Raw genomic sequence first — 14,202 nt, 5'->3', positions numbered from 1 at the left:
TTTTTATTTTGGAAGAAATGTAATCAGCACTTTAAATAATTTAAAAATATACATGTTTTACACAAACACATAACTATCTGACAAAAGTCTTGTCGTCAATCCCAGTTGTAAGAGCAACACATAATAACTTGACTTCTAGTTGATCATTTGGAAAAGTGGCAGAAGGTAGATTTTTCTGATGAATCCTGTGTTGAACTGCATCCCAATCATCAAAAATACTGCAGAAGACCTATTGGAGGCATGGACCCAAGATTCTCACAGAAATCAGTCAGGTTTGGTGAAGAAAAATCATCGTTTGGGGTTACATTCAGTATGGGGTTGTGCGAGAGATCTGCAGTGTGGATGGCATCATCAACAGCCTGAGGTATCAAGACATTTGTGCTGCCCATTACATTACAAACCACAGGAGAGGACAAATTCTTCAGCAGGATAGCACTCATACTCATACTTCAACCTCCACGTTAAAGTTCCTAAACCTGCGCACGATTGGTCAACCTAGTCACCAGACATGAACATTATTGAGTATGTCTGGGGTAAGATGGAGGAGGCATTGAAGATGAATCCAAACAATCTTGATGAACACTGGGAGTTCTGTAAGAATGCTTTCTTTGCCATTCCAGATGACTTTATTAATAAGTTATTTGAGTCATTGCAGAGATGTGTGGATGGAGTCCTCCAAGCTCATTGGAGTTGTACACAATATTATCAAGGCATGATCATATTTTATTTAGGTAAAAAAAGCATAATCTAGAGGCCTTTCATTTAAGCCACTTCTGATATCAAATGATCAACTAGAAGTCAAGTTATTGTTCGTTGTTCCTAAAACTTAAATTGGTGACATGTTTTGTCAGGTAGTGTGTATCATAAATCCAGAGTAATTGAGAATTTTCAAGTTCATATCTTTTCTATTTTTTCAGTTCTTCTCATTTAACCAGAAACAAGTTTAAAGGAAAAAAATACTTTTCATTTGAAATAATCTGATTGTCTTCCATAGAATACCGTTCAACATTTCATAACAGGCCTAAAACTCACTTATAAAGCCTTGTTAGATGCAACAGTCTTTATCTTGTATCTAAACTGGGAAATATTTTCTAAAATGAATTTGTTTATGTGCCAGTGCTGTGATTGCTGAAATATATTACATTATAGAAAATAAAACTGCATGTCAGCTTCGGTATTGTCACTTATATGACTGCAGTCATTTTAATGCAAGCATTTCATCAATTAGTTTTTCTGCGGGTAAGTCTGCATTTCAGAGGTTGCTGTAGCAGAATGAACCGCAAACTATTCCGGTATGTGTTTTACGCAGCGGATGCCCTTCCAGCTGCAATCCAGTACTGAGAAACACCCATACACACTTATTCACACGCAAACGCAATGGCCAATTTAGTTTATTCAATTCACTTATAGTGCATGTCTTTGGATTGTGGGGAAAACCGGAGCACCCGGAGGAAATCCACACGAACACAGGGAGAACATGCAAACTCCACACAGAAACGCCAACTGGCCCAGCCGGGACTCAAACCAGGGATGTTCTTGCTGTGAGGCGACAGTGCTAACCACTGTGCAATCGTGCTGCTCTGCAATAACATTTGATTCACTAAAAAAAAAAGTTTACTTTTTAATTAAGGCGATTCATTGGCGGTGTACTCGTCTTTATTTGGGACTTGCAGCCAATATAAATGCCTTTGTGTGTTTTGCGCATGTTAAAAAAGCAACCTTGATTTGGTGCGAGTTGATTGATGGCGGCATTAAGTTTGCCAATTATTAGCGCACATAAAAGGATGCTGTTAGGTTCTGCCTTATCCAGCAGACCAAAGCCAGAGGTCAGTGCCTAAATGTGCAGCTATCAGCCTCTGCCTGTATCACTCCATCTTGATGTATGAGTGCTAAGCTACAAATTAAACCTGCTCCGACCTTTTAGGGGGTACTTGCTCAACAGGACGCCATTTGGACTAATTTCTCCATGTGATTTAGACAAAAAGCCACTATGTTGCCTGCCGTAATTACTTTGTGTACACACATCTGGATTTGGGTCTCCAGATGCAACAAGCCATCCAAAAAAAGCCTTGCTAAAATCAGATGTGACTGATGTTAGACACACGGAGGATACAAATACATGTAGCACCTCATATGCTAATAATCATTACTGATTTGGACGGCAAAGACTTGCGTTTAGAAAACAAATTTCATTTTATTAATCATAATTCAAGAATTCATTGTGGCTCCTCTTTAAAGAGTCTTGCCGTTATCATAATCTTGCTAATCTCAACTCAAAAAGTTAACTCAATTGTTTTGACAATTTTAAGTTGGTTAAACATAAAACTATTAAGTTGTGCCTTAAAAACTCAAGAACTGTGTTGTTTCAGCTCATTTTAAATAAGTAGTTTGAACAAGCAGCAAAAATATTTTTGAGAACGTATATACGAGCATGTCTGAACCAGAGCAACCTTTATTTATAAAATTTCTGAGGGCCACAAAGTTTTACAAACTCTATTACAAATATTTATAACTTTTATTGATAGATTACTTGTACAAGATGTACATTTCTTTTTTTTTTAGTGAAACAACAGAAAAAAAACTCAATGGCGAATCATGTTTGGGCATGCTTGCATATGCAATATGAAGGGATACAACAAATTCCTTGGAGCATCAAGAAAATCAAAACACAAAGTATTACGGTTTCATCCACCATCCCTGAAATGTTTGTAAACTCAAACACGCTACATTTTAGTCAAACAAATGTACTGCAGTCACACGTTTGCGTAAAACTGTTGCAAATGTTAACATTTAAAAAATATATAAAAATAAATGCAAAGCCATGTAAATATGTACACTTGAAATTCGACTATTTAACATTTATAAACTTTCCAATAAAATAATAAATAAGAAGCACCTATGACTTCAATTAAAGAAACAGAAACATTCCTAAACAACTGTAATGGTGAACAATAACAATAACAAAACAAAAAAAATCCCACAATGTAGCGTTTATTGTTAGAGGTAGACCTGACCAAGATCTACTACTGTAGTTCAAAGGCAATTGATATTCCAACTGGCAATGTGTTTCATAGTGCGGTCATGGAAATAATACTGTTTTTGTCCTTCTTGAGCTTATTGTATTTAAATCGGTTGTTTCGGATACTGTGTAGCTTCTTCATTGTAAAAAATATCTGTTAATTAGCAGGTTTTGTATTTCGTGATTCACAGGTTGTTGTATTTTTGTGTTTATTTACAATTATGGGATCTTTATCTTAACTCTGTCAGCTTTTTTTAGGTTAAAAATTGCGCAACTGTGCAGTTTAACGAAGTATCTTTTATTGATATTTTAATAGCTTGAAACAATATATTGTACCATTTTGTACCATATTTAGACATATTTGACAACACCAAACTGGGCGATATATCTTCAAACTACTTAAAATGTCAATAAATGTCACTCTTTCAAACTTTAGCATCAAAAGTTGATGACGGAAAGTTGATCAAGGTCTCATAATGCAACTCCAAAGCATAAATAAATGGAAAAAACTGTTAATTTACAGATATTTTTAGTGTTGTTTATATGAAAAAAAGAGAGGCTATGGATGTAGTTGCTGAAACGCAGGTTACACTGTAAATGATATCAGAGCATTAAATAATTCTACCTTCTACCTCTTTGGTGGATTTATTGTTATGTTAAAAATCAGGCTTGTTTATGACCCATGAACCTTGAGCATATTTTGTACAGTGTCGAATGAATTTTTAATATCTCTTTAAATGCACGTGTACAAAACTATATTCGGGGAGTTATGGCACATTGCAAACGAGTTAGTGAACGATCTTTTACACAGCTTTAGAAGATGTGTTTGTGGCGAAGAACTTTCAACACATCAACATCAGTGCCAAAAACCCAACAACTTAAAAATCATCGTTTTTAATTAGCAAACATCAACCGCTATATTACGCTTTTCCATATTTACAGTATTGCACTTAACTGCACATAATTGCATTTCAGTTAAACTGATGTTTCTTAAAATGTTAAATTACAAAGTTGCAGTTACTGTTTATCTTTTTTGAACGAAACAGAACGAAACAAAAAGCCAAATTTGTTTCCCCCTTACATAAAAGTAGTACATCTGGCGTTAAGGATTTGTAAACACCTTAACGCAAGACCTGAAGTGCAAAAGCTAGGTTCACTTCTATTCCAGGACACATCACGTAATAAAAAGAGAGCACAAAAATATGAGAATGAAAGCTAAAGTCCATACACATGCCCGAAAGGAAACAACAGAAATGTAACGTTTCCTCCCAAAACGGAAAGGATCGTGAGAATTCCACTAAAAACCAGGTGATTGTACCATTGATGTTATTGCTGTTTCCAGTCTTTGTCCACAGCAGAATGAACAACAAAAACAAAACAAACAAAAAGAGAAAAATGCAAGTAACAGCTTTAGATATGAACTGTAGTGGAGGGTTAGCATGGCAGTGATCAACATAGATGTATGTCAGTTACAATGGAGGCCAGCCCCAATAGGTCTATCCTTCAATTGAGCACGTGCACTAGGCAGCGGCACAGTGGTAGGAGGCAAATATGGCCGTCTCTTTCTTTTGAGATTCCAAAGTTTCAGTGTCTTTCCATGAAAGCGCAACCTCTAGTGTCTCTGTGTGTCTGCCTTTTTGCTTTTTTATATTTTTGTCCTAAAAAAAAGTCTTCTCTCCTAAAACGCTGGTTTTCAGACAGACATCCAGACATTTTTGTATGGTCCTGGGGCTGTGATCTGTGCCTGGAAAGGGCTGAGCCAGTGGCCTCCAAGAAGTCCTGCCTGTTGGGCGAAAAGTAAAAGGTGATTCATTGGTATTTAATTACCTTTCTCTACAAGTGGTTTGTTTTGGCAGCTGGTTTTTTGTGACTTTTTTTTTCTCGCTCTCATTCTCTCCCCTTACACCCCTTTTTTGTTTTTATTTTGTTTTGTTTTAACTGTGAGTGTCACGGCCTTTTCACAGGCTTAGTCTTGTGTTAGAAGCAATTATCAGTTCAGAGCAGCAGAGAAGCCCATGGGGGTCAGAGTCCCAGCGCCTCGGCGTGTTTTCTTGCCTTGAGTCGCAGGTCAGCGATGCTGGAGTTCTTGCTATTGCTCTTGGCAGCCGCAACCACGGCGGCCGCTGCAGAGGCCGAGTCTGCCAGCGACGCGATCGGTAATCCAAAGGGCGGAGGAGGGAACATCAGATAGGGAGCGTGGGCCGCGAGGTGTGGGTGCAGGTGAGGATGGGAGTGTGTTCCGACCCCCTCCAACTGCAACTGAGCTTGGACCTGCGGGGCGAGCAAAAACAAACAGCGAGTTAGTCAGCGGCCGCTGGGTCAGCTGGAGGAGCGGCGGTGATCTGCTTTCACCCATTTTTTTTTTTTTCAGTTACTCCTTTCCATCTGATCTCCAGCTGAATTATGCAATGCTCTCAGACGGCTTAATAGTCAAAGAACTTCCATCAGTTGCAAATATCAGCATATTAGTTTGATCCGCACCCAATCTCTCCATACAGTGTTTAAAAGCTGCAACATCATGTAATCTTAATTATATATTCAATGGCATAAATAAACAATTTCGCACCCAAAATATTCATTCTCATATATAAATATTTATTCACATAGTTCCTCAGGGGGAAAAGAAGGAAAAAAAGATGTAAGCAGGCAGCATAAAGTATCAGGTTGCAGATTCTTAGCAATTATTTCAGTAAGATGAGGTGAAAATTAGACATCCGCCTGACTTAAAAAGTGACTTATTTTTTATTTTCTTTTTTAGTATTCTTCTCATGTATCTTTCTTTGCGCAGGGATCATAAATATTTCAAAGCTTTACATTTTACGGTCCAACTAAAATACAACATCTGACAAGCTGCGCAAGTTTTTGACACTGGGAAAGAATGTTTTACCAGTGCCTCTTTCGTTTTTTTCCACGTGAATGTGAAGCATTACTTTGAAAGGAGGATAAATAATGTCAGACCTGGTAGTCTGTTATTTTTGGAAATTAATCAGGTATGAATGCAGCCCATCTCATCTGAGCTCCTCATTTCAATTTCTAACCACAGGCCTTCTGACTCTATCCTTGGCACTTGCGTTTATTTTAATTAACTCTGTGCGAAAATACTCATAAAAATTAAAGCAGCCCATTGCTCCGGTGTCTCCACAAATCAGTCAAATTGGACTGTGCAACCTCACTACAGGGGCAGTCAGAACAACAGGTGGTGGACATTTGTGGTGTTCAGTATGCAGTCCTCACGCCTCGGCCCTGCCAATGCTGCTCAGTGCCAATAACCATCAGTGCGTTATTCCTCTCTTTCATAATCTCTTTTATCTGCCTTTCCCTCGCTGTGCTATTAGCTAATTATGGCTGCTCTCTCGTCTGGGTGATGCAGACAGTTCTTCAGCACCAGATGAAATGTCTCTCGGTCCCTCTTATCTCATTCGTCTCTCATCGGGCCCCGGAGGTGAAAGGTTCGAGCCTTTCGCGCGACGACCAGCGTCAGCTCGGATTTTTGGTCAAAGCTAAACATTTCTCGGCTCTATTTTTGGGTTGGTGGAACGTTCATGAAGTGGACTGGACGGCATATTTGCAATTCAGAGTATTTGAAAGTATTTTGGGGAGAAAAGCTTAATTATTCCTACCTGTTGAAATGGCATTCTGAGTGCGCCCATATTCACGTAAGGAGCGACCCTGCATGCGTCCAGGTGGCTTGCGGTGCCCAGAATAACGCCTGATGACAAAGAATAATAAATCGTCACGTTAGTCATTGTGTTTTACCTAATGTAGATGATTTCACCATTTACATCAAGTTTAAAATGCATGTAGTTGTTTATCAATAGCGTTTTGTAAAATTGATGGTGCGCCTGCATGAGCCCAAGGCACACGAGAAACCAGTTATACTCCGATTTTGTGTCACACACCATTATAAATTAAATGTATTTAATTAATGAATAAATAAGTATGCATATGTAATCTTAAACAAATCATTACACAGTTATGTTACTAATTCAAATAATATTTAAGCGTTTTACCTTTGTGCATTTGATTTTCCTGTTTCCGGCATTTCGCTCTTCTGTTTTGAAACCATACCTAAAACACATAAAACACACGGTTCTTTTATTGTGTTCACCACCATGACCTTTTTTATATCACACATTAAATTACAGAAATGTGCAAGTTTTTTTTTTATTATTATTTATGTTTTTTAATTTCCCCTGCAGCCGACAGAAAAAAATAGTTATTTTTATTGCCCCTGATAATCGGTCATTTTTTGCTAAAACACTTTAATTGGAAAAGCGAGTTCTGTTATTAATTGTTCCATGAATCTTCCTCGTAAAACAATATTACAGCTTTATCTTCTGCACAAATGAATTCTGTGGTTTTCCTTGGGTCTGTATTTAATACATTTGTATTTAATACATTTATGTTTTTTTTTATGACTGTTGGCTATTTCACGTGGGTGATTATTAAATATTATATATATATATATATATATATATATATATATATATATATATATATATATATATATATATATATATATATATATATAGCCATATATTTTTTCTTCAATAAACTTAATTTTCTGGATCACATGCAAAAAGATATTTGTAAATATTAATTTTGAATAATAATAATTTACTGTACATTTTCACATATTTAATCGCTTTTAGACAATTCATTAAAACAAGCTATTAGCGCTGCTTTTTCAGCTCTCACATTCGCTCATTAAAATTTAAAAGCAAGCGGTCTGTCAACCTGTTCTTTGTGAGACATTCGAATTTGCATTATGCAATCCAGCTATTATAATTCTTAATGTTGTATTTTAATACAATTATAACGGAAAGTGTGGCAACAACGAATGCATCATATTTCAATCTTTGATCGATTGTAATTATCCAGCACTATGCTATAGGGAAAGTGAGCTACACTGGTTTCGACAGTTATTTCTTCATTAAGGACCACTCAATGATGCGGTTCACAAATACCCTAATCTGATTTCCTTTTGATTTTTATTAGAGACAGTGAATAATGACATTTAATTTAGCCCTGCACCAAAAACCGAAAGATATTAGTAGTAATTGAATTACTGCCTTCTCCTCACTGAGGTCTCATAACTTTCAATTAGATTCTTGACAGCTGGTCGGCGTGGGGGCTTCTATAGGACAGTATAGTAGCAGGTCCATATCAACAAGACTCCATCACGTCCACAGCGTTCAACTCTGAATATTCTGTGAAATGTACAAATTCATAAAAACGCGGTATGAATTTGTGGCTGCATCGAATCACATCTCTATCTTCCTTGGTCTTCTCTTTTTAATCTGATTTCGCCTCCGCCTTTTGAAACATTAAAAAATGTCGTGCTTGCAAGCTGTCACACTGGCAAACAATGTTACTTATTTTCCCATTACATTTTGTAACACGGGCTATGTCACTGTAGGAGTTAAGACGGAATTGAATTATTCCTAATACATTTTTATAGGAACAGTATATCAAGCCAATGGCAGATATTACAAAGATAAGGTTGGAGAAAATGAGGTGAGTGACATAAGAAGGTATCCCCTGCAGCAGCGGTTCAATCTCTTCATTAATTTTAATGATGTGGTTAGATCTTTCTGCAGCACATAAGCAAGTTTTCCTTTGAATATAGCTGCTGCTGCAGGAACTAAAAGGCTATTTCACATCCACACCCACCGCTGAAACTCAACCCGCATAAATCGAGAGATAACAGAGATGCTTTGTGTATGAGCGAATACAACAACAACAACTGTCTCTAAATGTTAACATCTCAGGCACTGGTATGATATACACATTTATTCCAGCTTGCTTTAAGCAAACGTGTGGAGGAATGAAGGCCTTGCGATTCTTCCTATTATTTATTAGTTTTCGTTTGCCACTTCACTTCCCGATAACAAACACGTCTTCACAAGAAGGATTTTATTTATCTCTAACTTCTTGAACTGTTAATAAAAACACTTTAGTTTTACATCGTTTTCAGCGTTATAAATTCCTCCAGGCGTATAAACATAAACAACACAACAGCGCTATTATAATAGACTTATTTCCATTGCTTGCTAATATTAAAAAATAAAAGCAATGAATAGATTTTGCCAACATTATTTTCATGCACTGAAAAAACAAAAGCCTATTTTCACACACAGACCTAATTGAAACTATCGTATGCAACTTTAAAAAAAAACAATGAAAGATTAAACAGAGCCTCCATTTGAAATCCAGGTAATTTGCATTCATGCATTTGTTTAAAAATTAATCTGCACGCTGTCTGCTGATGTTTTCATATTATTAATATTTTACTTATTTAATAAGTAAAATGTCATATTTAATATTTGTATTTTTTAAATCATGCCTATTCATAAAGTGTTTTAAAATAATCAATTTGTACATTAAGAATTAGAAAAAATTGTAATATGCATGTGCAATAATAATAATGTAACGCATGGAAGAATGGGAGCTTACCTGAACGCGGGCCTCAGACAGCCCCAGTCTCTGACTCAACTCCTCCCGCATGAAGGCGTCCGGGTAATGCGTCTCATCAAACAAGCGCTCCAGTTCATTCAGCTGCTCTAAGGTAAAATTTGTCCTGCTCCGTCTCTGCTTCAGTTTACTCTGTGCGTCCTCGTCCTCTGATTTCACATCCTCCTTCTTGTCTTTGCAGTCATAAATTCCTGTGAAAATACAACATAAACATATCAACAAAGTGTTTCTGTTAAAGCGTTCATTTATTAGGGTGCACGAGTTTTTCAAAAGCATCCAGATGACGGATCAGACGTGCACTTTAAGCACAATCGGTAACTAAATAAATCTAATTAATAGCTGCGAGATGTCAACAGAGAACACTACTAAAAACTTGATCTTCAATAAAACTGTTTTGTTATAAAAAATATGACATTAACTCTAAGAACGAACAGCTGCTTTGAACCAACAGGCTACATTGTGAAAATCTTATAATTAAAAAACGATTAACTTTTTTTTATATGCAGATTATACTTTGTATATATAATCACATATTTTATGCACATAGTTTTGATTAATGGATAATTCTAGAATTACATTATAAATGTTAAGAGACCGGTAGTCTAATTTACAAAGAGTTTTGTATCAAAGAAATTAAATCCTAATTTTCAGAGAATGTTAGCATAAACTCGTATTTCTTTGGAAATTGAATAAAACTTGCAAAACTTCCTTCAATCATTTTTTCATTCATTTTGAGAAGGTTTTTTGTTGTTTGTTTTTTTTGTGCTATGAATGTTTGGGATTTAGATTTCCTTGTTATTAAGATTATTATTATTATATTATTATTATTATTTTATATTATAATTGTAATATTAGGCTATTATTTATAATAATATTGGAAAGGTTGTATTTCAAAGACGAACTGTCATAGGCCTACCATCACTGTAGTTAAACGTATTTCATCCGTTTCTGAAGCAAACCCGTTTAATATTAAATCTCTCTTTGAAAACGTGATCACATATTAAGGCTCTAGGTTAAATGACTGCCATTTTACTTTATATTTACACTGTTTGCACAAAAAAACAAAATAAGTGTATTTAGTAATTCCCTGGCAATTTAAAGACCGCCAAGCAGGCTAATAAATACATTGATAGATCGTGTTTTCAAATTTGACAAGACAGAGGCCTGTTGTTTAGATTCTTACAAGTCAAATGTAATTACAAGCTATTACATTTTTAGTGTGATGCTCTTTCTTAAGATTGCATAATGTGTATTTCTTGTCTTTTACAAGTAAAAACAATTCAGTACGCGGCGCACACAACATGGAACAAGTGCTCATTGCATCAGCTGAATACAGCTTGAATGTCTGCGCTCGCATGCTAGTTAGCCTCTAAAGACGAACGAAATATCTCTTAAAGATCTTGAAAATGACCTTATTATGCAGTCATTTAAATTGATATTTCAACACCGTCAAACGCCTTCGCGGGAAGATCTAATTGCAAACTCGTCTCCGGCGCGGCGCAACACATTATCACAGCGTGCGTAAGAAACTCACCGTCAGAAGCCCGTGTCACGCTAAACTCCTTCAATTTCTCCTTTTCCAGCTCTACGTGCTCCTTGTAAAGATGTACCGGACAATGGTTGTTGTTTGTTTCAGTAATCTCCTGAAGGTTGGTCTCCGAGTTTCCCAGCTCTCTGGCTCGGGCTAAACCACTCTCCAAAACTTCCCTGTACGTGATGCTCTCTTTGCTGCTCTCCTTGGTTTTCTGATCGAAGGATTTCGACACGAACGCCGTGAGTTCTTCCATGGCTGATTACAGAAATCCACTTTAAAAATGAATCTAACGCGAATCTTTTATCTGCTCAACTGTGGATTCGGCGAAATGTTTGCGTGGAGAAGGGTTTAGATCACTCCTGCTGTTATGTCTGTGTTTTTCAGATCACACTATTTATACACGGCCACCTCAGCCCGGCCCCCATCGCCATCATGTCTGGAGTCATTACAGGCGCTTCTGAATTCAACTTTCAGCGGCTTTTCCTCAAATCAATGCCGCACTGGATGGAGTCCCCTTAATTTAATTATAATTAATTAGGATTCCTACAGTGCCGTGTGGTCAATTGGAAATGGGTACCGTGTTTAATTAATTCTGTGATAATTTCACTGACGCAATTAGAGGATATGAATATTGCAGCATTGCATTATCAGTTCATTTTCCTATATTGACGTTAACATCGGACGAAGGCTTTCGAGAATTTGCCGATGGAGGTTAGAGCGACTAATCAAGAGAAAATCGACAGTGGTTACTTGCACGGGATCGTCAATAAGTGGGCAACTTTACGATCTTTTCATAGCCTGTCATTATTTTGGGTTGTTTATTGAGCTAGTTTGCCGGTAGCTAGCATATAAGTAGGCTAAATGAAGAAAATAAATAACATATATTTTATTAAATGTAGAATATATTATTAAACATGTTTTAATATTAATTCTACATATAATATTTAGATTGCTCTATTAGGCTTATGTATAGCCTATTATTAATTATCATCTTGAGAAGATGATGTTGTAAACTGACCGTTTAAGTTGATAAATCCAGTTGGTTGTATTTGCGTCTCATATGAACATTTCAGTGATATGCAACAATTTTAATACGCAGTTGACCAAATATAACTAGTCTATCTACTTATATTGATTTACTTTAGTGAGAAAAAAAAAACGTTTTAAAAAGCTTCTATTGTGATTGAAGCACAAAGAGATGGCGCCTTTGAAATAATTGTTTCAGTATAATTGTGTATCCTCAAAATTGTAGACGCAAGTCGTTTTACAGTACCACTGATCTCAAAAAATATAATATTATACAAAATATATGAAAGGCTTTAGTTTATTTTTTTCTCTATTTTTATTTTTAAATCATTGTTTCAGAATGTTTATTAATTTTTTATATATGCAAAATATTTTAGTTCTTAAAATCTTTAAAATCGATCAAACCACCAGTGACAATCATGAGCGTTTATTTCTAGTGTGGCTATTTTAAAAATGCATAAGACGCTCGGATATGGTGCTATGATATTATCGCATGCACGGATCAGTGCAGGGCGAGAATAAAAAGGACAGAATCAAAAGGATGTTATGATCCCCTGTGAATATTGAGAACCGTGGTGTGAAATCGCTCATGTAAACCTCACAGATGACGTGTTTGATAGCGCTTTATTTATTAAATCCATCCTCATTTAAAAGCTGCAGTCCCGTGTTTGACTATTTCTCCAACACAGACGTAGAACCATGTGGGTTACGTTGTCTAATTGTTGTCTCTATTTGAAGAAAACACCTTTTTTCCAAATATGATTTTAAATTTCAGATTAATACTTATTATTATTATTATTATTATTATTATTATTATTATTATTATTATTATTATTATTATTATATGAACACACAATTTATATTCTCATCTAGTCACTTTCATTTTTGAATAAGAATCCTAGCTATATTTAAGCAGTGGTGCTGGATGGAAACTCGTTTATAGGGTCACGCCAAGGGAAGGATAAAGTGTGTCAGGTGCACCTTTGATACCGGGAGATTCCAAGAGTAAGCTGAAACACCGCTGCTTATGAAGTTGGATTACTCTATTCTCAGTTGTTTTTATTATAGCTTAGAGCACACGGGTAGGCCTTAATATTTTCAGCGTTTCTGTGATACCTTCTATAGCAGGCCTTTTTGAAAGAAAAAAAATAGACTGCTTGCTTTTACGGTTTGCAGAACTTCAAAGTGGCTGGTGCAGATGTTTTAAAATGAGTCTGTAGATGGTACAGCCAACAACATGCTTCATGGGATCGATGCATAAAGGCTAAACATACGCAGTTAAATGGACAATCGTTAGGATGTTCTCACTCTGCCTCGGTAGTGTCGCTGAAGTTTAGTAGCAGATAATTCTTAAAGGCGCAGGGATTATATTTTCTCTCTCTCTCTCTCTCTCTCTCTCTCTCTCTCTCTCTCTCTCTCTCTCTCTCTCTCTCTCTCTCTCTCTCTCTCTCTCTCTCCATGATTTTGGCAATTCAATCGGAAAACGCAGGCGATATGGTGCCGCTTGTGTTTGGATGAACTTTATTGGCCAAGTATAAAACATTTATACGCTTTTCCTTAAACAAAATATAAAAATAATATATAGTGCAATAATACAAATACCTCATAAAAATAGCAGAATGAATGACACGAATAAATAAATAGTTTCTAAAAGAGTAAACGAATAAATTCACTCAACCTTGTAACCTCCGTATACAGCCGACTTTTGAATCAATTAAACAATTATAGAATTTGGCTAAGTATACTTGTAGCTACATAATCCATAATAATTTTATATATTCTGCACATATTTTCGGATGTGACTTTAAGGGGTAAGCAGACACAATTAAATCACAATTAGGCTGTAAAAGGTTTGACTGGAAGTGACCGAATTAAGGTCGGACAGGTTGATGGATTACGGTCTGTATCTGGGTTGTAAAGAAATAAATAAATCGTCAAGTGAAATGTCGATAACAATTTTACATCTGAAGCCACGGGCGGCGTGCATGAAAATTTATGACATCATTGTCTTAGTCGAAAAACAAACGCGTACATAACGCATCTTTGTAAATAAACACAAAATATCTGGATCGGCGCGTGTAAATGATTCTTTCATTGACAGATTGCATCCTGCGACGCTACTTGTATTCTTATCTTGTCAGATTCAGTT

At 36.1% G+C, this 14,202-nt stretch overlaps 1 protein-coding gene across 1 annotated transcript; it reads right to left on the bottom strand.

Moving 5' to 3' along the window:
- Positions 1-2,509: 2,509 nt before the first annotated feature.
- shox (short stature homeobox) lies at positions 2,510-11,379 on the bottom strand. The gene is made up of 6 exons (XM_056466099.1): positions 11,028-11,379; positions 9,476-9,684; positions 7,030-7,087; positions 6,640-6,728; positions 5,075-5,290; positions 2,510-4,802 (listed from the first exon to the last, which is right to left on the bottom strand). The coding sequence occupies exons 1-6, from the start codon at positions 11,278-11,280 to the stop codon at positions 4,713-4,715; spliced, it is 915 nt and encodes a 304-aa protein (XP_056322074.1). The 5' UTR covers positions 11,281-11,379; the 3' UTR covers positions 2,510-4,712.
- Positions 11,380-14,202: the final 2,823 nt, after the last annotated feature.

This window comes from Danio aesculapii, chromosome 9, assembly GCF_903798145.1.
Source record: "Danio aesculapii chromosome 9, fDanAes4.1, whole genome shotgun sequence".
NCBI classification, from domain to species: domain Eukaryota; kingdom Metazoa; phylum Chordata; class Actinopteri; order Cypriniformes; family Danionidae; genus Danio; species Danio aesculapii.
The sequence above is the reverse complement of the archived record's forward strand: the minus strand, read 5'-3'. Positions and strand labels throughout refer to the sequence as shown.

What these genes read in the sequence shown, in the direction of transcription:
- shox (XM_056466099.1), bottom strand. Translation starts at nt 11,280, where the DNA reads ATGGAAGAACTCACGGCGTTCGTGTCGAAATCCTTCGATCAGAAAACC. An exon ending in CGTGACACGGGCTTCTGACG is followed by an intron (nt 9,685 to 11,027) that starts GTGAGTTTCTTA and finishes GTATTTTCACAG; the next exon opens with GAATTTATGACTGCAAAGAC. An exon ending in TGTCTGAGGCCCGCGTTCAG is followed by an intron (nt 7,088 to 9,475) that starts GTAAGCTCCCAT and finishes TATGTGTTTTAG; the next exon opens with GTATGGTTTCAAAACAGAAG.